This window comes from Sardina pilchardus, chromosome 14, assembly GCF_963854185.1.
Source record: "Sardina pilchardus chromosome 14, fSarPil1.1, whole genome shotgun sequence".
Classification (NCBI taxonomy): domain Eukaryota; kingdom Metazoa; phylum Chordata; class Actinopteri; order Clupeiformes; family Clupeidae; genus Sardina; species Sardina pilchardus.
Window position 1 is genome coordinate 10,613,204 of NC_085007.1, and position 25,833 is coordinate 10,639,036.

At 42.3% G+C, this 25,833-nt stretch overlaps 3 protein-coding genes across 5 annotated transcripts in view; 2 read left to right on the forward strand and 1 right to left on the reverse strand.

Moving 5' to 3' along the window:
- Positions 1 to 7,930, reverse strand: part of golga2 (golgin A2) — a 26,717-nt gene extending 18,787 nt beyond the window's left edge. Inside the window, exons 1-4 of one of the 2 annotated variants that reach the window (XM_062555067.1) lie at positions 7,847 to 7,930; positions 3,889 to 4,011; positions 1,242 to 1,403; positions 311 to 360 (exon numbers count right to left, since the gene is read on the reverse strand). In XM_062555067.1, coding sequence (XP_062411051.1) covers positions 311 to 360; positions 1,242 to 1,403; positions 3,889 to 4,011; positions 7,847 to 7,930 — 419 coding nt within the window. The remainder of the gene's footprint in view (positions 1 to 310; positions 361 to 1,241; positions 1,404 to 3,888; positions 4,012 to 7,846) is intronic. The other variant, XM_062555068.1, reaches the window with a different exon arrangement.
- A 2,527-nt stretch (positions 7,931 to 10,457) lies between these two features.
- On the forward strand, positions 10,458 to 14,621 carry LOC134101516 (endoplasmic reticulum chaperone BiP-like). Its single transcript, XM_062555241.1, has 9 exons — positions 10,458 to 10,663; positions 11,014 to 11,146; positions 11,244 to 11,475; positions 11,629 to 11,763; positions 11,870 to 11,982; positions 12,086 to 12,476; positions 12,768 to 13,002; positions 13,167 to 13,334; positions 13,449 to 14,621. Exons 2-9 carry the CDS (start codon positions 11,034 to 11,036, stop codon positions 14,006 to 14,008), a joined length of 1,947 nt encoding a protein of 648 aa, XP_062411225.1. The 5' UTR covers positions 10,458 to 10,663; positions 11,014 to 11,033; the 3' UTR covers positions 14,009 to 14,621.
- Positions 14,622 to 15,597: 976 nt separating this feature from the next.
- LOC134101517 (solute carrier family 2, facilitated glucose transporter member 9-like) lies at positions 15,598 to 24,779 on the forward strand. 2 transcript variants are annotated; one of them, XM_062555242.1, is made up of 13 exons: positions 15,598 to 15,898; positions 16,640 to 16,759; positions 16,966 to 17,064; positions 17,418 to 17,578; positions 18,119 to 18,243; positions 18,648 to 18,777; positions 19,104 to 19,252; positions 19,873 to 20,063; positions 20,591 to 20,701; positions 21,613 to 21,714; positions 22,042 to 22,117; positions 23,107 to 23,234; positions 23,733 to 24,779. In XM_062555242.1, exons 2-13 carry the CDS (start codon positions 16,733 to 16,735, stop codon positions 23,991 to 23,993), a joined length of 1,560 nt encoding a protein of 519 aa, XP_062411226.1. In that variant the 5' UTR covers positions 15,598 to 15,898; positions 16,640 to 16,732; the 3' UTR covers positions 23,994 to 24,779. The 2 variants fall into 2 exon arrangements, with proteins under 2 accessions (XP_062411226.1, XP_062411227.1); XM_062555243.1 differs by having other exon boundaries at positions 16,669 to 16,759.
- Positions 24,780 to 25,833: the final 1,054 nt, after the last annotated feature.

The following is a 25,833-nucleotide window of genomic DNA, read 5'->3' on the forward strand; positions in this document are numbered from 1 at the left end:
TGAAACAACGAAAGACACTTTAGTGAGCAAATGAGAGATACACATCAAAGAACCTAAATTCATCTCATGACAGATAATCAGCCATTGAAGTATGTCTACTGAAGCGCAACTCTTCTCTTCGGAACAAGGTTATACCACACATGGTCAGTGTAGCCTATCAGCAAGACAGTTAAGGTCAAAAAATTCTACTGCAGTGTATGCAAAGTTGCAAATAGGTGATATAAACACTCAGCTGTGACCGCAACCAAGCAGACACGCAGACACACACACACACACACTGATCTGTAGTAAGGGGGTGAAAGCCACTCACCTGTTTTCATCAGTAGAGTTTTCATGGCAGTTGGAATCTTGGTTACAGTTCTGCAACACAGTCAGGAAACAATGACAACGTGTGACTGACAATACAGACCAGGAGACCCCGCCCCTTTCCTCACAGCTAACAGTCCAATCACAGCATTGCTGTTTCTAACGTTTAGGGTGTTGTCTGTGATGCCTGTGACACTTTTTGCCAAATGAAAGCTGATTGGTCCTCATGCTCCTTCAGCTGTCTGTTGTTCGCCAGTGATTGTCTAGAACCCTGGCTCGGTAAATGGGAGACAAACACGGGACCAAACCATATCCCTTCTCAGCCAACATGGAGCTTAAGGACAGGAGCACAGATGGAAGGGCTGCGATCTGATCGCAAACTGATTACAAATATCAATCTTTCGTGGAAGAGAAAACCGAAACGCAGGCTGTATCGATAAAAAATAGCCAGACCAAATAGTGCCAGGATGAGTTAGGGTAGTAATAGGGTTATCGTGGTGATGTAACAATGGTTGGTGGGCAACAGGAGAAACAGTCAGACAGCTGAACACTGACATGTCAGACTGACAGACAGACAGATGCATAAAAAAGATGGAGCTAGAAAGACAAAAACAAAGACAAACATATTGACAGACAGAGAGAGAGAGAGAGAGAGAGAGAGAGAGAGAGAGACACACACACAGCGAGGCAGACAGGCAAACACACCGACAGACAGAAACACACAGACGTGCAGACAGACAGATAAAACACATAGACGGACAGACAGACGAATAAAAACACAAAGACGCGCAGACAGACAGATAAACACATAAAGATAGAAAGACAGACAGATTAAAAATACAAAGACGGACAGACGGACAGATAAAAAAACACAGACAGGCAGAGAGAAATACAGAGACAGACAAACAGACAGACAGACAGACAGACAGACAAACCTGCAGAGCAGTGGCGTCGCTGACACACTCAGGGTTAATAGCGCTAACGTTATCGCTAGCAGGGTTAGACACGGTGACGGGAGAGCCACGGCCAGCCTCCCCACTCGCCTCCTCCTGCAGCTGGGCCACAGGGGAGTCTCGGGCCTCCATCTCCGCTGCGGCCTAACACACACACACACACACGCAACATACACACACACACACACACACACACACACACACACGTGCACGCACACATACACACACACACACACACACAAGCCAATGATCAGGCCAAATAGAAATACTCTAATGCTGGTTGGATTCTTTAGCACAGAGTTAATAAACACACATACTACACACACACTCAACACAAAGTAAACATAATGCAGCGGGCACACACATAAGCAAACAATGGCATTCGCAGAAGCCATTGGTCACACTCATGCATGGAGTACGAAATGACAAGAGTCTCTGGATGAAACTTCTTGAGTCTCTGTTGGTCTAAATATGCTGCCAATCATTACTAATGACCAAAACGTATCAGCTTGATCTAATGTCATAAAGGACACCCAGGACGAGGCATGTCAGTTTGAACCCTTGCTAAACGTATGTATGTGCGTATGCACACACACACATACATACACACACTGCCATGTTAATTCAAGAAGGCTACACAGTACACAAAAAAAGAAACATGGTTGTATCATAACAATAACAGAGTGATATAACAATCCCTACCCACTCTGGCCGGACTCAGGGGGGCCAATGTACTACATGAAGGTCATCAACACTTTGAATACACATGCAAGGCAATGATGGAAACTGTGCACATGTGCAAGTGCACACACACACACACACACACACACACACACACACTCACTCACTTACTCACACTCATACTCTTTCTCCCTCACTCACAACCACACTCATACTCACACACAACCACACTCATACTCACACACAACCACACTCATACTCACACACAACCTCACTCACTCACACACAACCTCACTCACACACTCACTCACTCACTCACTCACAACCTCACTCACTCACTCACAACCTCACTCACTCACACACAACCTCACTCACTCACACACAACCTCACTCACTCACTCACTCACTCACTCACTCACTCACTCACTCACTCACTCACTCACTCACTCACTCACTCACTCACTCACTCACTCACTCACTCACTCACTCACTCACTCACTCACTCACTCACTCACTCACTACCACACTCTTACTCACACACTCACTCACTCACACACACACAAACCCTGAGGATGAGTCTAAACCATATGTGATGCCATCCCTGGCTCAGACATGGGGGAAAAACAACAACTCTGCTTCTGTTCCTGCACTCTAATCACATCAAACATGCTGACGATGCGGTAACAACATGCTAGGCCACACGCACAGCCAGCGTCTCCGAGGGAAAGCCAATATTAGGACCTGGGCAACCTGGGAGAACACGAGCCTGAGAAAAAGGCGGAAAAAGAAAAAAGAAACATACACCCATGCAGAACGTGGAGAAACAGGGGCAGGAAGAGAGAGGGAAGAGGAAGAGAGAGTGATAGAGCAATAGAAAAGGGAAGAGGAAGGGCTGGAGAGGCCCAGAGACAAACAGAGGGAAAGAGAGAAAGAGAGAGAGAGACAGAAAGGTGGATGAGGGACAAGAGAGACAGGAGAGAGAGAGAGAAAGAAAGAGCGAGGAGGCAGATGAGGGACGACAGAGATGGGGAAAGAGACATGCAGGGGAGAGAGAGAGAGAGAGAGAGAGAGAGAGAGAGAGAGAGAGAGAGAGAGAGAGAGAGAGAGAGAGAGAGAGAGAGAGAGAAGGCAGATGGGGATGACAGGAAGAGTAGACAGCTCACCTGACTGCTGATAAAGGGAGGCAGAGCCACCCCATTAGTGATACTCATAACTTTGAGAAAACTGTCAATCTGGAGCAGAGGGGAGTGAGAGGGTGAAAGAGAAGGAAGTTAGGTGAACGACTGAGCCGGCAAGTGAACGAGTGAGTGAGAGACAGAGTGAGCAAGTGAAAAGTGCAACAGGAAAAAAGAGTGAACAGACGCCCGATTATTCCGTGGTTGGCTTGCACTCTGTGACCCTGAACAACCATCCATCCCTCCCAGGTTAGCAACTAGGGTTTTGGGAAACGCACCCCAGATCAGTTGTTTGTCAGTAGTTACCTGAACCAAGCAGGAAGTGACTTCCATGCAGGAGAACAGTATCCTGTGTCTGTTCTACTCTAGTCCATTTCAGGTCCACCAGAAATGTGAGTACACCTCAGGTTCACTTTCCACATCTTTCCCTGGGCAACACACCAATTTCACCCCCACCTCCCTAAACCCTAATTATAGACTCGGCTTGTTCTCTTCAGCCCCGTGGCAAAACGGACGACACTCGAAAAAACATTCTTCTACTGCCCTAGCTTCACATCTCCAAGTGAACCACCAAATTGGAAAGACCATCAGGGCACTGCAAGAGCAGGTGTTAACCTCAAGCCAGGATGCTGAGCTGGAGAGACCAGTTAATCATCTACAACACTAGCACCGTCTGGTTACATCTTAACTAACACTGTGCGTCCAGCTGTGTAGGGGTGTGTGTGTGTGTGTGTGTGTGTGTGTGTGTGTGTGTGTGTGAGTGAGTGACTCACATTGTCCGGAGAGTGTCTGTCAGGGGTGGACGTGTCCAGCTGATTCCCGGTCTTCACCTTCCTCTTCTTCTTGGGCCCCGCGGAGCTGGGAGGTGGGCCACTCTTCTGCTGAAACTCCTTCAGCTGCAGGGACAGAACAGCACATGAGAAACAACCTCACAAAAAAAAAAAACCTGAGAGATTACACTTAAGACAGGGTGCTGAATCTGCTTCAGCTGTGGGGACCGGACAGCAGTGCACATAGCAGAAACAACCACAGAAACAAACTCAAGTTACACTAATCGCTGCTTCAAACAACCTCCTCCCCCTAATAACCTAAAAAGCCAACGATAACACCAAAAAACATCATCCTCAATCACTTATTCAAACAGCCTCAAAGGCCAGACACCCTCAAACAGACTGACTGTACAGTATGTGACCACCTAACATAAAGCTACAACTCAGAGGTATCCCTGGAAGAGACTGCATCTGTCACTCTGTCTGAAACAGGTTCACAGAGTTAGACTACAGGGCTATCAGGGTTTAGCAAGACACACAGAAGCCTGCGAATGACTACAATATTATCTAGTTCCTCAGAGTGGGTAGGCTACTACAACTACACAATGGCATATATTGATTTTTTTGTTTTTTTTGTCAGCAATCAGTCTTCACTGATTTAAGTACACAAACAACTTATAGCCAAAACACATCACACATTAGCTACCAGACCATTATTGCATTACGCTACTGTTTTATATAAAGAAGCACATCTGAGATCCTGGATGTTGTTTTGACTAACACAAAGTCGGCACACCGGCTGTGCCAGGTTAATCCTTTGCTGTAGAACCTCCTGATCAAAAAGACAACCTCAGATGCAAATGACATTACACAGCAAGAAAACATCAGGTAGTATCATAGACACACTCAAGACAACCTCACACACAGAAAACCCCTAAAAACAAACAGAAACACAGTGCGTTTCTAAGGTAAATTAAACAACTTTGAGCCCTTCCCACAGACCCTCTGGTCAGCTTCACATGCATTTCTGTGGGACTTCCTGATTCAGACCATGCATGGTTATTAGTCACCACCGGGGTAAGTCTATGGGTCTTAATTTAATTAAAAGGTGGACAAAGTGCAAAGTCACTCAATGAGAAAAGTGTCTCGTGCGTGAGATACAGCTATTGTGCGGCATATAAAATGCTTAGGGTTTTGCTTATGGTATTAATTTAGCACATCTATTTTGCCTAGTCATTAAAATGTGAAACGCACCAAACCTAAAGTACATTCTCAGTTACACTTTAGGGTTTTCACTTCTTCCGTCATAAAGTAGGGCCCTATGTAGTAGTAGTAGTAAGTGTGTGCATAGACATATTTCAAATGATGCTGATTTTCAGTGTCCTCCAAATTGACAGAGGAGGAAGCATTGAAATCTTTCTGTGAGCATTGCCTGCAGTGTGAAGTCACACTCAGTTTATTCATCTTTGTGCTATAACTAGAATACTACACTACCAAGTTTGGTGGTACAGGCTACTTTCCCCCACTCATCTGTTTGTAATACATACTGTACCGTCTACCATCATATCTTCATTATAGATTTCACAAATTGAGAACAGAGTCATCTGACATTATCAATTAGAAATATGGCCAGTCTGCCACAAGATAACTGCCTGGCTCTGCATGTAGGGCAGGTCACTGCTTTAGTCAAATTATGTTTGTTTGTTATAAGGGTTTTTTTTCGTTTGTTAATCCCTACATTGACCACAGATGGACTATTACTACATACACCACTGGAGAAACAGGTTTTACTTCCTTCACTATTGCAACATGGCATAAGATAAGGTTCTACAATAGGAGATACTGAAAAACACACACTCTAAAACAAATAATCTAATATATAGACAGGGCATCCATTATGAATTATATGGATGGAGTGGTCTGTTCACAACTGTGGAGTGACAATCACATAGCAGTAATGCTAGTAGAGCATCGAGTAGTGCAAGTATCTGACAGCTGTCACGGGGTGGGGAGGGACTCCAAAGAGACAACTGTCTTCAGCCCCTATCAGGACAGTGGACAGACATTCCAAGTTCTTATCATTAGCAGGCAATAGCAGAAATCACATGAAGATATGTCAGGGAAAGGCTTGAAGAGGGACACGTCTGCAAACCGCCAGGCAGTAGATGAAAGACACACAACATTATGCCTCTTTACCTTGCTACAGATGATACCCAACTGGAGTAACTAGCCATTCTCTGCAATATTTAGTTGCTAACGATGCCATTCCCAAAATAGTCTCTAAGTTACACGTTTGCTATGTTAACGTGCTCCATATAACTTTAGCATATCGCTAGTAAAGCTATGATACTAACCAACCAACGGTTGTCGAATAACACTCATGTAACGTTAGCTAATTTTATCCAATTAGCATTTGCCTAAACTGAAATTTGACCAAGCTAATCAGATAATCAAATAGATGCTGTTAACATTCAGCGGCCAATAAATATCCCTTAGGTGGTGACAATGATAGATAGATAGCAAATATTTGATGAAACGATAGAGCACAGCGATTCGAAAGTCTTACAATGGCTCATTCAAAATGAATAGTGAGGTAACTAGCGCTAGCTAGCTGTCCTAGTTGAGATACCAAACAGAAATTCAGGGAATGCAAACCAAGGGGGCAGGCATATTCCCGGAAGTAGAAACACGAAATGAGCTGGTGATCAACACTCTGCTAACTCCCTTGGACGGCCATAGATTTCAGATTTTTTTGCGATCCCATAACTTCATATAACATGTGCCCTTTGTCTCCCTAATAGCTTCTGTGTATTCTATATAGGGTATTGAAGGCAAAATTAATTCATTTCTTCCCCGTATATTACGTTGGTTTCCCGTAAAGAAGTATTTTAGCATGTCTGTTGTAGGGAAGCTAACGTTCGCCCGTAATGTTTGGATAAGAAGCTGAGTGAGCCTGCACGAAAACCTTGACGGAGAGTCATTCGCAAGATCAGTGAAAATGCGTGTAGCCTAACGGTAGCCTACTGTTTGATATGGTAAAGCATTACCTAGAGGCAAGTACACATAATAATAATATTAAAAAACGAACGTTAACAATTTCAGAGGTTTTCGATCTATCAGACGAGTTACAGCAGGCTAACGTCACGAACTGGGTACGAGTCTGCGCAGTACGACGGAAAGTAAACGGAATTTTGTTTCAGCCCACTTCCATAGAGAACAACGGAGTCTGTTTGTCCATTTCTTTTAGGTCTATGATGCAAACCAGCAGCTTAATAACTAGCTAGACCATGGAGGGGCATTAACGTAATAACGTTATCAGAATACACACTAGCCACGTCAGTTCAACCATGAAACCAGCCAGTAACCAAACAACTCTAGCTATTCTTACTAACATTCATTTTACAGTCATTTTACATATCTCCAGCATTTACACACATATCAAAACGTTCCCAAGTCAATCACAGATTCTGTGAAAATGGTTTTGACAGGCTAACACTAGTTAGCTAGTTGGTGGTGCTAGCATGTAGTTAGCTATCGCTAGCTAACGTCAAAATACCTCACACGGGGCGTCCAGGATGAACATTCCAAAAGACAGATTCGTTGGCGAAAAATATCAACATAATGACAGCGGTTATTATTGTTTCACATGTAAATAGTATATGGTTAGACAATATGCCCACGCCCAATGCCGGTGACATAAATACACCTTCCTGACCAAGGCCTGAAAATAAATCCCCAACATTTCCTGACATCTACTAGCCGCCGAGAGCAAACATTCTAGGGATGAGCAGTAGCGGCGGACTCGGTAGACGTGGAATGTCAACATGCACGAGATCACGAAGAAACTATCAACTGGAACACCAATCAAAGTAATCGCTTGTTCACTTATTTAGATAGCAAGTACGATTGACATGTGGAAGGCTTTGCATTGAAAGTGTTTGATTACTTCCATTTTTCTTACCTTTTTCTTTGCAGCTGCGAGTTTTACTTGCCTACTCTGGTCGGCCATCCTCTCTCGTCCGCTGAGTGAACGGCACCACGTCATCAATTTAGCATCCGTGTATCAAACGCAAGCATGCCCCGTGGTCTACAGTACAACTGCGCAGGGCAAAAAAAACCCAGATTTCTATTTATTTAGGCTATTTATTCATTCATTTTAAAAAAGAAAAACCTGGTCCAGAACAATATTTCATACATCTAATGGTTAGTTATATTACATCGTGTCATATGATTCTCACATCCAGTCGCCACAATACAGGTTATGACTTGCCAATAATGCTTGGCAGGCTGATGCTGATGCTGCTGATGATGATCATGGATCCGAGGAGCAGGTTGCATGAGTCTGCTACACAGAATCTACACAGAAGTTTGATCAGTACATAATAGTCCCCCTGTGAAGATGATTTAATGCATTATAGACCCACTGAATTGGGAGTGGACATCTTCTAAATACCACAACTCATACAAGGACTAGGTCTAGGACTTGTCTTTCAGTTAGTAGTAGCCTAATCAATCACTACGTAATCTCATGCTGCACGTTAATGGGTGTGAAACATGAAAAGGACTGAGTTGTTTTGATAACAAGGATGTCAAAAGATTTAATCAGTGCACCGAGAGTTTAATATTTTGTAGAAAGGATTGGTTGAAGACTGCACACTGGGTCATCTGCATTACAAGACTCGACGTGCCAGGAGGCCCATTTTTGGGTTTCGAGTTAAGAGTAGTCAAGATGTGAGATAATATGGCCAGTACCAGAAATTGGAAGAGTATTAGGTGCGGCCTGATTGGTCTTATTTTAAATAGTGAGAAGAGCCACGACCGGGCGACCAAAGCAACATGGTCAGAGGGTCGGTTGGTTATCTTGGTAGGACCAATTTTGGCTTGGTTAGAAGTCCATTTTGAAGTTGATGTTGTGATGTGTGTTTAGCTGGATGGACCACAAGTTCAGTCTTTGAGAGCTTCAGCTGAGGGGTGGTGGTGTTTCTTCATCCAAGAGGATAGGCCTATGTGATGCAGTGGCTAGGAGGCAGAGCCCAACGCAAATGTCCCCTTTGGTACAATACAGTATACTTTATATACCTTAACTCACCTTGATCCATTTCAAGAAATGTTCATGGACAACCATTTTGCATTTCCCCCCATTTTTTTCTTGTGGGCAGGTACTTAATTTAAATATTTGTATTGGTAATTTCTCAGCACCTCATGTATAGACTGACTGCATGCAGTAATACAAGAACATGATAAATATATGTAATAAGAACAAAGTATGAACAAATGTACAGATATGTGCAATGTAGTTGCATTAACATTAGAATAGTAATAATAATATAGATATGTTCAGTGTATTCACAGGATGTATTGTAAGAAGAACAAAATAATATGGATATTCAGGAACCAGACAGATACGTACAGTACAGCTACTTTATGTGCAGTGTGGTAACAGTACCATTGCAGCGCAGTTAGTGATTATTAAAGGCTAAAGTTGAGAGATTTGTGTGAAGTCATGAGTAAAGAAGAGCTAGATATATATGGCCCTGGAGTCAAGCAGAGCCGTAAAAAGAGTATATTATAGTAGTGTATTATTATATTCGGCTCTCTGGAGTCAAGTAGAGTCAAGTGTGTTGGAGCACCCTCTTGTGGCATTCTTATAGAACTGTCAAGGTATTATCAAAGATCCTTCATTACCCTCTCTGGTATTATGATGAGCTACAGACTGCTAAATCCAGGCTATAACTAAACCCTGTAAACTAAGTCATTTCTTCTTGGCTTTTTGCTTGAAGCAGAGAAGTATGGTCCTCTGTCAGGTGTAAAACCTGTTTCATCTGGGCCAAGCCCTTCTTGGTTCAATGGAACGACATAGACTGTTCTCCTTGAAACTTGATTTGAACATTTGACACCAAATATGATTTTCAAAGTATTAATCAGACATCAATGTAATTCTTCATCACAGAGTTGTTTTACAAGAGTATAGGCCTACTGAAGTGTAAAGAACAATGTTAATCTAACATAATTCTGTTACATATTTTGTTGTGAATCTATTGTCTGTCTCCCCAACTATAGGCCTAGTTTTGGGAGGGAAAGTATCTAGTAGGCTAGGCTAGTCTAACGAGGCTATAAATCCAACACACTTCATATCTGCTTGGTGGATATAAGCATTATGAAGTATTTGGCCTGGTTCTTATTGTGCTCAGGTGAAATCAGTCCATGTTTTAGTGGCCTATGCTCTCTTCTCCAATTTGGGATTAGCATACGTTTTGAGTTCTTGTTATTTTCTAACTCTAAATTAAGTGTAAAAATGTTACTGTATCTAGACAACTTACCATGGTATCGATAACTTCTTTCAATCTATCATATCGGCTGATGTAAACATTGGCAATATTTTCTCATAGGTTTCACGTGTGTCAGTCCCCTCCATGATTCAGTGACATGACGTTTGAAGGTTCAAACGTGGGCAAATCAACAGCGAACAGCTGGGCTGGCTGGACCAATCAACTCTTTACTATACATGACTGGCTGACGTTGACCAATCAGTCTTCGGCAGCGCGGGAGTCTCTGTCAGATGTATGGGAGAGCTTTCTGTTAAATACAGTGAAGTGTGTACAGTACATACATCGGCACTCACTCAACTCCACAATACTACGAAGAGATATCAGAATTCAGAAGAAGATTCTAAAACAGCCAGACGAAAACAAGAACCCTTGGACAGTTACGTGTATTTTATAGCCTACGTTAGGATTTCATACTTTCTTTCATACGAAGGACTTCAACATTGTCCTGGGTAAGTGTTGAAGTGTGTTAGCAGAGAATTCACGTTAACGTGAGATATAGGCTTATATTATATTATTATATTATTATATTAGGGTAACTTAGACCATATTCCAACATCTAGCAAATCTTCAACTGTCTAGAATTAGGAGTAGTGTCCCGAATAATCCCTTATTCGTCAGCGATTAGCTAACGTTAACGTTTAGTTCTAACCTCAGTTGTAACGTTTTTTTTTTGTATGTTGTTGTTATGGCGACATGGAGGAAAATCGTCTATCTAGATTTTTTGTAAAAATATAATAAATACACTAACATTACCACCGTTTCATAACATAACCTAAAAGCACGCATTTGTTTCTCTCAGATAAACAAAGAAACAGAACCATGAAACTGATGTGGATCTGCCTCCTGTTCGTCGGCGCAGTGGTTGCCGATGGTGACGAGAAAGAGGATGTTGGGACCGTAATTGGCATCGATTTGGGGACTACCTACTCCTGGTAAACACTGTTCGCTCTTGTGAGATTCAGGAATTACATTACGTAAAGAAACAATATTTTACCTTACTTACCACCTTTTTACCCCCACTTTGTGCAGTGTTGGCATCTTCAAAAATGGGCGTGTGGAAATCATCGCCAATGACCAAGGTAACAGAATCACCCCTTCCTATGTGGCCTTCACGTCTGAGGGAGAGCGTCTCATTGGTGATGCTGCCAAGAACCAGCTAACCTCAAACCCAGAGAACACGGTCTTTGATGCAAAGAGATTAATCGGTCGCGCTTGGGGCGACTCTTCTGTGCAGCAGGACATAAAATACTTTCCTTTCAAGGTGAGATTGGTCTAAAAATGCTTTGTCTAAAAATGTATAATATTACACATTTTGTTACTATGTTACACATACTGTGTTATACTTATTTATTTTGAAGTAACCAATCAGTAACCAATACTAATACTCTGATCTCACATATGACCCTTCCCACAGGTGGTTGAGAAGAAGAGCAAACCCCACATACAGCTCAATGTTAGTAGCCAGATGAAGACATTCACACCAGAAGAGATCTCTGCCATGGTTCTCACTAAGATGAAGGAAACTGCTGAGGCATACCTGGGAAAGAAGGTAGTGATGGATGATTTGCTCTAGTGAGGGCAAAAAAAACAAGTCAACTGAATACTCTTGCATGGTTTTGTTAATGTGTTAAACTTCTTTTACCTGGTCTCTGTAGGTCACCCATGCCGTGGTCACGGTTCCGGCTTACTTCAATGATGCCCAGCGTCAGGCCACCAAGGATGCTGGAACCATCGCCGGCCTGAACGTGATGAGGATCATTAACGAGCCGTAAGTATACCAGTCGAAAGCAGCTCAATCTGCCTATGTGTTAAATTGAGCTGTAATGTTTTTTTAAGAGGCATAAATATTTTTTTTTATTTCTAATCCTCAGAACTGCAGCTGCCATTGCCTATGGTTTGGACAAGAAGGGCGGTGAGAAGAACATCTTGGTGTTCGACCTTGGTGGTGGTACCTTCGATGTGTCCCTCCTGATTATTGACAATGGCGTGTTCGAGGTCGTGGCCACAAATGGAGACACTCACTTGGGAGGTGAAGACTTCGACCAACGGGTCATGGAGCACTTCATCAAGTTATACAAGAAGAAGACAGGCAAGGATGTGCGTAAGGACAACCGTGCTGTTCAGAAGCTGCGTCGTGAGGTTGAGAAGGCCAAGAGAGCCCTGTCAGCCCAACATCAGACTCGTATAGAGATCGAGGCTTTCTTTGATGGTGAAGACTTCTCTGAGACCCTGACCCGTGCCAAATTTGAGGAGCTGAACATGGTAAGAGAATAAAAAATATGAATGTATACTTATTGTATGTTAATATATCATGTAGTTGTGCATGGTACTACACTCTGTATGTGCATGCATGTAAACACAGAAGTATAAAGTTGTAGTATATAGTTATGATATAGTTATATATTTATTTGTATAGTTATAGTATACATATAAAGAAGCATATAAACTTGGTTACAAGTTAACAACATAATCTCCATCAGTTATTAAATTCAGTGGGAAGTCTGGTTTAGCTATAACTGATATGAACACTGTGTTGCCTTTTTCTATTTGCAGGATCTTTTCCGAGCCACCATGAAGCCTGTGCAGAAAGTTCTGGAAGATGCTGACATGAAGAAGTTTGACGTTGATGAGATTGTGCTGGTCGGTGGCTCCACTCGTATTCCCAAGATCCAGCAGTTGGTGAAGGATTTCTTCAACGGCAAGGAGCCCTCCAGAGGCGTCAACCCTGACGAGGCTGTGGCCTACGGAGCTGCTGTGCAGGGTGGTGTACTTTCTGGGGAAGATGAAGGTATGTGAATACCTTACTTGCATATAAACTGGGTATTATCCAATGCACCTTTTATCTGATGCAGTGAAGTTGCTCTCTCACACTCACACACACACACACACACAAACACAGATGATTAATAATTACAATTACAATTGTGATTTGACCCATTATTGCTTCAACAGCACAAGTGCTTCTTCTGGATGTCTGCCCCTTGACTCTTGGCATTGAGACTATGGGAGGAGTGATGACCAAGCTGATCCCCAGGAACAGCGTGGTGCCAGCCAAGAAGTCTCAGATCTTCTCCACAGCCGCTGACAACCAACCAACTGTCACTATCAACGTTTTTGAAGGTAGGGACGTTTGAATTTTTTCTGTCATATTTAAAATATTTGAAAAAAACAAAATGGCTCTGTCTGAGCAGCAGGGATAATGACACCACAGATAATTTTCCACTCTTTCCTCAGGTGAACGTGCCATGATCAAAGACAACCACCTTCTGGGCAACTTTGACTTGACTGGCATTCCTCCAGCCCCCCGCGGGGTCCCACAGATAGAGGTGACCTTCGAGCTCGACGCCAACGGCATCCTGAGTGTGTCGGCTGAAGACAAGGGAACTGGCAACAAGAACAAGATCACTATCACCAACGACCAGAACCGCCTGAGCGAAGAGGAGATCAGGAGGATGGTGAATGACGCCGTGCAGTTCGCCGACGAAGACCAGAAGATAAAAGAGCGCATCGACGCCCGCAACGAGCTGGAGAGCTACGCCTACTCCCTGAAGAACCAGGTGGGAGACACAGAGATGCTGGGCGGCAAGCTGTCCGACGACGATAAAGAAACCATCGTGAAGGCCGTGGAGGAGAAGATCGAATGGATGGAGTCCCACCAGGGGGCTGACACAGAAGAATTCAAGACCATGAAGAAGGAGTTGGAGGAGGTCGTTCAGCCCATCATTGGCAAGCTCTACGAAAATGCGGGCGGACCTCCCCCAGAAGAGGGTGGGCAGGGCAGAGAGGAGCTGTAGAGTGGGCTTGGTGTCCACTTCTAAACACGCACAGACTCTGCTCTCTTTAATGAGATGAGCCATAGCCTTGGTGCCCACTTCTAAACACCCATAGACTCTGCTCTCTGTAATGGATAGGGCATCTTGGGTATAGCTCAGATCTCCGCACGCACTACTGATAGACCCTGTTGGCTGACAGCGCCTCTCTGGTGTAGGCAGAAATGGCATATCCTTGACAACGTGTTTTTGTTCAGCGATTTAAAACTGTTTAAAGTTTTCAAAGCCTTTTTGAAATGCAGGGTGTTTAATGGGAAGACAGGCAGAGGTGTTGAAGAGTAGACAGTTCTTCCTCAATAAGCTCTATGGCCACCTGTATAGCGTGCTGCTGCAGGCTGTTTAAATGTGTTGGGACAGCCTGTAGGCCTGTTCACAGCATCAATGATTATTAGACACCACACAATGTGTGCTGCTCTTATTTATTTAATTATTTTTGTATTATTTTGGGGTGGGATGGGATTGTGGTAAATGCGGATATAGGTGGATTTAAAAATATGAAATGCACTGTTATTTATTTGATTCTGTATTTCATACAAAGTTTTGTGGCTTTGAAAAATAAAGATTTATTTTGAGAATAGGTCACTAGTACTGTTATTGATTAACAATATGCAACAATTTGGTACTTTTTGAGGTGTGCTTTTCTCAGGCAGCTACAATAAATGTTTTATTTACGGAATTCATGTCTCCATGCTTTATAGAACCTGTGAAGCTCAGTTCCGTAAAGGTCTCAATCTCCTATTCCCTGAGGCGCTAGGCCCCAGGGCGGCGTAGCCAGGCTACAGACATGGGGTCTTGGGTGTTTGCCTGACCACCCTGTTACATAAAAATCATATTTTTTACATCATTAAAAGCAGGAAGTCCTATTCATGGGTTTCACTGGTCTCATTGTTTATAATTGCAGTGGTCCTAGTCGATCCTTTGTTAATTAACCCTGGTCCCAAAACTGAGAACCACTGATGAATGAAATGGTATCATTTTTTTGTTTTTCATTTTTTTGCTGTACAGTAATGATAAGAGCCAAACAAAACAGTTGTGTTGCAAAATTGTGGTTGGCCATGTTTTGTTGTTGTTGCTGTTTTTTCGTAAATGTCTTGACGCACTTTCCTGGCTTCTGCATGCAGCCATGAGATCATTGGTGAACGTATGTTTGTCAATGGCTGAATAGCCTAACATTTTCTTTGTTGTGACAGCAATCTTAAAAGTATTAGTAACTTAACTTAAATTAATATCCTCAAAACAAGGCATTGGTAGGCTATGAAAATACGGACACCAATTAAAAGGCTGTCTAAAAATACTGTAGGGCCTATTGCATTTCGTTTAAGTCTTGAATTTCGTTCACAAAGATCTTATTTGTTTTCCTTTCGTAGAACTAACTTAATACAGTAGCCTAACATCCATCAATTGATTTAGATCCATGATCACATAGGCTACTGTAAATGCGTCTCTTCAGCCGCACGCCTGGATAATCAGAGGGAGGAAGCGACATCTAGGCCTACTGTACAGAAGGGAGTGGTTAGAAGTGGAGCGAAACGACGATTATCAGAGTTTATTTCCTAAAACTGTTTAGTGATAAAGGAGTATGCCTATCCTGCACTGCACACTGGAAAATGTCTATAGCCAACGCCTTTTGTCAACAATGTAGCCTAGCGATCGTAAATGAATGTAGAAGAAAGGCCGTTCACAAAGCGAAAGTGATCATTAAGACGTTTTGTTGCGCGCCTGCATCTTGCGCCTTACCACATTGCTACAAGGAGACATGTGTTAACTATCCCCTCAGTTTATTTTTGTTTTGTTTTGTTTTCTGTGTCGAACCAAAAGCTAAACTTCACGGGGAAAAGCTGTGCAAGAATGAAGGTAAATACTGTATGTTGTTCGTTATGAACTGATCTAAACTCTTTTTGGATTGACAAGCGATAAGCCACGCGAGCTTCAAAAGCTGTAGGCTACTACTCAAAGTGTCTGTGGGCCTAGGATATTTGCATCTGATGTTAGGCATTCCATTTGTAAAGTGAAGTCTTCAACTCTCGGATGCACCGTTCAAAGTAGTCTTCTTTGACAGTGGAGCCTTATTTCCTTTTGGCATTTTCTCTCATGTGCCAGCAATTCAGTGAACACTGCACACTGGGAGTGTCCCATTTTGTCTCAAATTAAGTGAATCCATACTTCAAATAGCCTATTTGGATTTACCGCTAGAATTATGTCTATCACGACCTGTCATATTTAAGCATCATCTATGTCCATGGCAATGACTGACATACAAATAAAGTATATCATATTAAAGGTCACATACACTGCATCAGACAACAGTTACAATGTTTTTACAATTGTTAAGACAAATACTGGCAAGCCACTTTGTGGCACAATCTTGAACAGTGTTCATCATAGTCAGCAGGTTCACATGTTTCAGTTCATTGCAATTGTCACTAACAAAATGATTGAGGCACTTGTTTCATTTAGGAGAAGTTGGGAAAGTAGTAAGGCACATGCGCTTGAATTTATGAAATACAGAAAAGATGCATGTTAAAATGTAGCCTATGGAAGCCCTAGTGTTACATTTACAGGCAAGAATTCCAATACAAGTTATGCCTTCTCCAGTCATCCCTTGAACATTGCTAATCCTTCAGTTCTACTGAATATTTGGACTTCAAAGCCAAACTCCGCAATCGAGACACATGTTTGGCCTTCAACATGGCGTGCTGGGTCCTGCAAATACTGGTAGGTGTCATTCATGGAAATAATTTTTTGAGGGTTATGATCCTATTGAGCATGAATCCCTTCGAGAGGTGTTAGACATTTGCTGGTTTCATATTCTATACCATTGTCATATATTACACAGTCTTACATACTTTATTATTTTGTTTATGAGACAATCATTGACCATGGCATGCTGTATTGCTGTTTGCTTTGATCTATACTGGCAGGCGCAAAATCCAAAGCTCATTGCGGCCATTTTAATATCCGGCATTGGTGGGGCCTTCCAGTATGGCATTCAGATCTCTATATTGAACGCACCATCTGTGGTGAGTACCATTTGCAATTACTTTTAGTCATTTAGCTGATGCTTTTATCCAAAACAACTTACAACAAAGTACAATAAAGGTACAGTAGCCTACCTCTAGGGTTTTGTTATTGCAGCAATAAATGCAACTCACAAAGAATATAATGTGGGATTCATTTGGATGAAATGAGAAGGACTACATTAATATGCAACATTATTTAGACCATGATCAGAAATGTCCTAAACTTCTTTCAGTTTGATAGACCTACAGTAGACCTTGCAATATGTGTTAACTACCTGAACGACTGCTGGTACAGTAACTCATACAAGCTTGATCCAGCTCACTCTGTGACCATTAATGATTATACCTTCCAGTTCATTAAGGAGATGGTGAATCACACGTATACGGAGCGCTACGGCCTGGTCTTGGAGCACAGTCAGCTCTCTCTAATCTGGTCTTTCATAGTCTCCATCTATTGCATCGGTGGTCTGATGGGGTCTCTGGTTGCTGGAAGGCTTGCGAATAAATATGGGAGGTAAGACACTGTGACCACCACCAAAAGCACTACATTGCACTGAGAGATTTGTCATCTACACTACAGTAGCATACACTATGATCACTTTATACTTATGTTTTGATTTATATTTTGAATCATTGCCCCATATAGAGTGAAAAATCAATAGGCTTCCTATGTGACCTTTTATTTTTTGATTACCGTTAACTTAGCCAATGGGAAGACTGCAGGGCTGGGCATACATTAAGGTTATGATCATTCTAACAGTGGCAGAAGCGGTAGAAGACACAGAACATTACACAATGGTAGCATAGCAGTCTCAGGACTTGCCTGCAGAATCTCTCTCCCTCTCGCTCTCTGAAGTTTCACTACCTCAACATGCTAACCAATTGTGCACTAAATTGCATAATCAGTTGTGGTCCACACTGGACAGGCTTAGGCCATGGCCATTTCCACTAGGGGGAGCTCCGCTATTCCTCCACTGGTCAAAATACCCCCATTCCATCTGTGTGTCTTCCTAGGCATGAAATTGTGGTTTTGTCCCATCATGCGTCCCTCCAGGAAAAGATCTTTGCAGCTGAACAACCTGTTGGCCATCTTTGGAGCCCTCCTGATGGGCCTCAGTAAAACAGCCCAGGCGTTTGAGATGATCTTGGCGGGAAGATTCGTTTATGGGATTAACGCAGGTGAGATACAGTATGTGTTGAGGACATGGTTGATTTCCCCAATGCAATGAACAGAGTTCTCTAATAAAGGATCAAACATCTCACAATCAAACTATTCTTAGCTAGGCATAATGGTTAAGAGTATGTTGATGATTTTCATCAGACTTAAATGTATCTTAATCTTTTTAGCAACTAGTACCTATCACTGTTTTTTCTTGTATCCTGTTACATACACCATAAATTAGCTAAAAAGCTAATTAAGGTGAATGCTTTTGGAAATAAGATTTAGACTTTGTTCATTTTAAATGTTCAAGCATGTTTGGTTTATGTTTTATGTAAATGTTTTACATAAATGTGAAAAAGTATGGCTCATTGTGACCTTAATCTTTTGGTTTGGTTAAACCTCTTCGGTGTGGGTTTTGTAGGCATGGGCCTGTTGATCCACAGCATGTACCTGATCGAGTGCTCCCCTAAGAGGGTAAGGACTATGGTTGGTGTGACCATATCCTTGTACATCTCCATTGGGAAGTTCACTGGTCAGCTCCTGGGCCTTAGGTTTGTAATTTCTAACACAACACATCCCCCTGGAATATCACAACATCATCTCCACAAGGTTTCAAAACATAACATCCAGAAGGCCCCCAACACAAAATAACATACATGTACATACATGTAATGTACGTGTGAAGCATAGATGTATGCAATTGGTCTTGGGCACTGAGGATTGAGTCTCAAGTTGGGCTTGTTTGGTCTCAAGTAATTGTTTGTTTGTTAGCTTGTTCTAATGAGCTACGGCATACTGAGGATTGCTTATTGGATCTGAATGAATGGTTTGTTTGTTTGTTTGTTTGTTTGTTTGTTTGTTTGTTTGTTTGTTATAGTGAGCTACTGGGTACTGAGAATGGCTGGCCCTGGTTGCTGGGTTTCGGAGGTGTCACTGGGCTGCTGCAGCTGCTGACTCTGCCACTGCTGCCAGAGTCGCCCCGATACCTGCTGCTGATGAAGGAGGATCGCCAGGCCTGCGAGAAAGGTGATTTGCTCCCACGAAAATATAGAATAAGCATAGTACTTCCTGTTAAAAAAACTTACAGTGTAAGCATAATATACTGTACACACTCCCCATCGCTCCTCCAGGTAGGTGACAATCAGCACACACAGTGGAATGAACTGTTCTATTTGTCACCATGTTTTATTGTGTTGTTCCTATGGAACAGCCTCTAGGAGTATGCAACAACAAGCACAGTCTTGGCAACAGCTGTATCAACAACTGAAGTAGCAACCTATGCTTGTTAAATCAAATATTGTCTACAAGACCAGCTACCTTCATTTTTACAAAGAGTGGTGATTGGCGTTTGTGAGACCTTTATGCTATTCTAGGCCTATACTTATGCAAAAATATGACCTGAAATTATATTCAGAAGTATTTTAGAAGTTCATGCAAATTCTAAAAGTAGGTCTAGATATAGTAAATGGACCCAAGTTAAACAAGCCACACATATTCTAGTTTGTCATTCATTTATTGAGGAGGGGAAGGGGGCGTCATTTTGAGATCTGTTGTGAGATCTATACAATTCAATTTGTTTTTCTCTCTATTGTAACCTTTCTCTTTCTACCCCCCCCCCCCCCCCCCCACCCCCTCTCTCCATCTAGCCATGGAACGTTTGTGGGGTCGTGATCAGGACCACAGCTCTGAGATGGAGGACATGTTGGCTGAGGGGGCTGCCCAGAAAGGGGTTCGTGTGCGGGGGGTGAAGGAGCTGCTGACCGAGCCGTCTGTCCGCTGGCAGCTCCTCACGGTCTTCATCACAGCAGCCACTATCCAGCTGTGTGGCATCAACGCTGTAAGCCCCTCCTATCTAGTGCTGTGTACACTATAGACTATTTTTTATTTATTTATGTTATTGTATTTTGCTGTAGCTTCTTTTCTTGTATTGCTGGCTGTTGGCTGTTGTAGCCAAGTTAATTTCCCACAGTGTGGAATCAAAAGGTTTATCTTATCTGTAAACATGTTATTATCATTCTGATTATAACAATCAAGCTTCTACCAGACCGGCCAGATCTGACAGTTGAGTTGTGTAAAGCAGAGTTATGGTGTTGTTGCTGCTAGCTGTGTAAATGTAAAGAGTGTGCAATAGCTATGCCAATCTAAAGAGCATAGCAAAGCACAGACTTTACTTTGACTTGAAATTCAACTATTTCATTTTTTCTTTGTTTGTGATACTGTATGTAAGTTGCATAATACAAAAGCAAACTAGTCTCTATTACAAAGCAGGTCTTCATAAATGTATGGAATAGCAAAGACTGAACACACTATATGTACAGTATATTCATTTGATGTGTGTGTGCATGTGTATGTGTGTCTGTACAGGTGTTTTTCTACGGGAGAGACCTGTTTAAGAAAGCTGGAATTAACGACAGTGACCAGCCTTACATTGCACTTGGGACTGGTCTGTGTGAGCTTCTAGCCGGCACCATCAGTGTAAGTCCAGTGTACGTTTTTTTTCTGTTTTACTTTGACTTCTGTAAAGCGACCTCTTTCCATCTGTCACACCTTACCCTCTTACTGCCAGCTCCACTGCATGCACAATTGAACTGCTGTGTTTGTGGAGCGTCAAAAAAGACTGAAGACAGAGTTTAAGAATTTAATATTTTTCAAATGTACAGGCATTCACATCTGGTGTAGCCAGTTCCATTGATTACAGACTCTTTCAACTGCATAAACAAACATGTTTGTGCCTTGTCCCGAAGTTTTTTCCTACAAGAAAGTTTTGAAGTCAACATTTAGTAGAGCAATAGTCATACAGTAGTACTCTATCACAACAATGTCACTAGAAGGGAAGTAATCAGGAAAGGATGCGATAGAAAGGTAGCCTGAAAATACAGTATGTGGAATAGTGAATAGACTCTCAATTGTAACTCTCAATTGGGAAACGTTTGTAGCACTTGCATTGCGACAGGCACTAACTTTGAAATCATTGGTCCAGCCTTACCAATCACATTGATCAGAGATTCCTAACATTAGGCTACTTCCTACTTCGCCTAAACTGTACAAACTGACAATAAACAGCACCAACAGTCATGCAACAATATACAGTACATACTGTAGGTCTTTGCTGTCTATGTGCTGTAAATAAATGTTTGCATTTTTCCAACTGCATTTTTTTACATTTGCAGGTGTTGCTGCCTCTGTTTATCACATTTTTCTTGTCTGAGGGAAACTATTATGAGCTACTGTTTCAGACTAGATCTCCCTGAACGAAAAATCTAGGGTGGCAGAGCAAGGCTAAGAGAAAGCTGCATCAACTGTTAAGTCCATAAGTCCAGTATAACGAGAAGAAAAGATGGCAAGAAAGGTGATGTTGTATTATGTTGTTTGTTTTGCTGGATCAGAGTCTGGTGATTGAGAATGTTGGGAAAAAGATACTGCTGTCCTTTGGATACCTCATCATGGCTGGTGTCCTAGTCCTCCTCACAATCACACTATACCTTCAGGTCAGCCTCTAACGCACACATTACCGTAATTTCCCGACTATTAGCCGCGGCTTATACATTGATTTTGCAACATTTCTTCAGCTATATGAGGTTAATACAGGGGGGCACTTAATATGGTGTTAATATGGTTTTGTTTCTTTTAACTTGCATAAAACACTGTCCTGCGGCTTATACACAATGCGGCTTATATGCGGGGAATTACTGTAGATATGCTGTGTAAACAGAAAAGTAGCCAGATCCTCCGTTTATTAACTCCATATGGTTACTGTACTTCACTTTAAGAAATGACTCCCTCTCTCCCTCTCTCCCTCGCCTCTCCGTCTGAAGAGCCAAGTGCCCTGGATGTCCTACTGTAGTATCATCCTCATCTTCATCTTCATCATACTCTTCTGCAGCGGACCAAGTAAGGGGGTCACATACAGTATCACAGGCTCAGAAGCTGTTCAGTCACAGCAGGCCATTTGTTTCCTATGGTATGGGGTATGGGCCACATCTGTTTGTCTAGTTGCATATTTGTGACCAATGCATGATGAAACTGTTCGTTATACAGAATCAAATACAGTATGTTGCCCAAAACTGATTCTACTACTACTAGTTAAAAGTCTAGAGCTCTCCTCTCTATAATCTTTGGTTATAGTTGACCTTTGTCCTCCAAACAACACTAAAGAGATTGAAAATATGACAATAAGTGACAAGAATGATTTAAAAAAAAACCTTTAATGTCCCACCAGGCCTTGCGTAGTTAACTTTTTTATATGAAGTCATATACGACTGGGTGGACTGACCTCTCTTTTATTATTGCTGACACTGTGTTGTAAGATCCAGTCCCTTCTCAAATTTGATTAGTCAGAATGAGGCCACAGATGTCTAAATTGCATCAGTTGGAAAGCTAGCTTTAGCCAGTGGCAAGTGGTGTTATGACAAGTTTATGGCACTTTTTATATTCATATAAAATTCAGCGTTTTTGTCTGTGCTAGCTGGATATTGTTACCAAGTTCACTTGCTAGATTTCGACAAAGTCCATACATGCTGTTTATATGTGGATTTGTTTCATTTACACATGTTTCACATGTTTTCATTGGGGACCGGCCGGCGTTTGTCTGTCTGTTTGTTTGTTTGTTTGTCTGTCTGTCTGTCTGTTTGTTAGCAAGATAACTCAAAAAGTGATGGATGGATTTCGATGAGATTTTCAGGGAAGGTCTGACATCCGTCGGCGTTTATGTATTTAGCCTAGTGGTGTAATGGCATGGAATGGCCACGTGGTGGCGATTTGAATAGTTTAGGTTCAAATGTATGACAAGACAACCTAGGAAGAACAATGCATGCGGAGGTAGCTGCGCTCTCTGAGTGCTTTTCTAGTTTTAATCTGCTGTCTCCGTGGTCCTGTAACAGGTGCCACAACAGCGTCACTTCCTGGTGACATCTTCAATCAGTCCTTTAAAGCAGCTGCGTACACTGTCAATGGCACCATGATGTGGACATGCCTCTTCCTCGTGGGCATGCTGTTCCCGTTCATGGTGGTAAGTGTGTGATCTTCCTCATAATCCTCTTCCACTCATATTATGTTTGTGAGCTCCTCTGAGCCTCACCTTCCTCATCATCTTCATCATCGTAATCTTCCTCATGTTCATCCTCCACCTCCTCCTCATCCGCCTCTTCAACAGTTTTATATCTGTTAAGGAAATGACAGACATGCACTGAGGATTAACTACTATCCTTTAGTATAGTATTAGATATATTACAATAGATTATATACATTTGTCCTGTTTACTATGTATCATGCAGTCCTGTCTAAACAGAAAACAATCTCTTCTGAGATTTCCTCTTGTCTTTTGCCCTATATTTTTTGTGTAGCAATCAAGAAGTCATTTTGTTTATTATTTTTAAAGAATCACTACGATTGTGATGGTTTCAAACTGGTCATTTGACCTCAAGATGTCTAGGAGATATCCAGTACTGTTAGGACTGCAGTAGTAGCATTAACAACCTGATTAACCAATTAAACCTCATGTATACAGGACAACATGGGCTACCTCTGCTTCCTCATCTTCCTCGCCTTCTGTTTTGGCGCGGGACTGTTCATATGGTTCAACGTTCCTGAGACCAGGAACCGCACGGTGCTAGAAATCGATGCAGAGTATCGGAGGATACACCGCAGAACCTCGCCCCAGACCAAACCCACTGAAGAGGCCACACCAACAGCAGAGACAGCATTCTTAGAGAACTCGGTATCGGCACCAACCGACCAACCAGCTTTGAGGGATGAAGAGTGCACCTAGCCTTTGACCTCATCTAGACACTTCTTAGGGGTCGATCAGACAGCACACATTTCGGGCACTTTTCTGCTTTGGGTTGAACTTTTTTCAATCCGTGGCACTCAGGGTGCCTCTTACGAAACGCTGCAGGTGCAACAGGCGCACCAAACGCCAGGGGCTCTGGGCGCATAAGCAGTGTGCAAAACGCTCACTGCTAATATGAAAAAGGTGCACTACAAAACCGTGCTCTGTCTGATCGCCACTTATGCTGCAATGCTTATGCCTGTTCTTATTTCCTCGTTGGATCAGTATTGTTGACCCATTGTCATTATTACTTAAAAAGAAACAGTGCACTGAAATCTAAACTTCAAATCAGTATCGTCTGCAAATATGTGACTTGTGTTTACGTCTACACGATTTTAAGCCCATCATTATTTTTGTCACTTTCAGTAATCTTCTCCTCTCGACCTGCTAGCTACTCATTCAATGAATACACTGTAAGGAAAGCTCTGGTCTCTGCAGGCAGTCCAGGTTTCAAACACTGAGAACAAACAAAGTGGAAGGGATGAACTACCTCTATGTTTTTTTTTTAGCTTTGTTCATGTCCTTTGTGTTTAATGTTGCTTTTATGTGCCCATATATAATAAGTTCCAGCTTTCATTTATTTCATCTTCACTTTTACATATACTGTATACTGTAGATACATCAACATATCTATCTGTGTCTATCTGTGTCTATCTGTGTCCTCCTGTCTGTCTGTTCCGTGTTTTGTTACTACAATAAACATTGATTGCTGCATCAACTTAAAAATAGGAATAGGGGGTAAATGTCCATATTTTTGTTTTACATCTTTGTGGTTCATGCATTGCACTGTGGGAGTAAGCTAGAGACTCCTCCTGAGAATTATGGGTAGGCTACAGGTAAATGCTACTTTTTTGTTGTAATATATGGAAAAAGCCCATTCTCAAAGTAAAAATCCAGTTCTATCAGAAAGACTTGTGGACAGGCATGATGAAAGGTAACATGTTTTAATCCATCAAAGGATTTAAAAAAGACATAAGCAGCGATGAGAGTCTTTGGCATAGGCCCCTGTCCTCAGTCCAGGTCACTGTATGTGCAGACCCTTGCAGATCCTGCCGGAATGACGGCAGGGGGGCGGAGCCTTCCCCAGAGACACTTATATGAGGAGACACTGCACTGGAAAAATCCCCATTGAAATGCATGGTGTCTCTGGTACAGCTGCTGTGTGTCACTGAGCTATCCTACATTTCCCATAATGCGCGAAAACTAGGCTACGGGAGCTCGTCAAATCCAAAAAATTTCTGCAACTGGGTCGGATCGAGGTCGGGCTGCTTTCACACCATAAAGGAACCGCACCAGAGTTCGATAGGAACCGCTCCGAGACCACCTCCTCAGCTGGGTCTCGGTCTGCTTGTTTTAATCGAACTAAACAAGGCAGGTGTGAATACGCCTTTAAACTGGGAGGATAGTCCCCTGAGGGTGCTACTCTTCCCTGTTTTGGCTTTCCATGGAACTCAGGGAAAGACGGGGAACTTCCTCTGAACAGATCCATACTGCCAAATACAGAATAAAATTTGTTTAAAAAAAAAAAAAATGTTGGGGGGTATTTTTGACTTAAGTGGTTCTGACAGAAATTGACTTCTTTAGGTGTAGATTGATTTTTACTTCTATCTATTTTCTCTTACACTGTACAAGTCAGTTTGATTCTGACAATTCTGCAAACAGGGGTGTATAGGGTCCTTGTGGTTGTGGAGATATTTAGCATGTATTGTGGGCATGTTTCAGGTAACCTGAAAATTGGCACGAAATCACAAAAAGACAACCACCCTAGACAACCACCCTA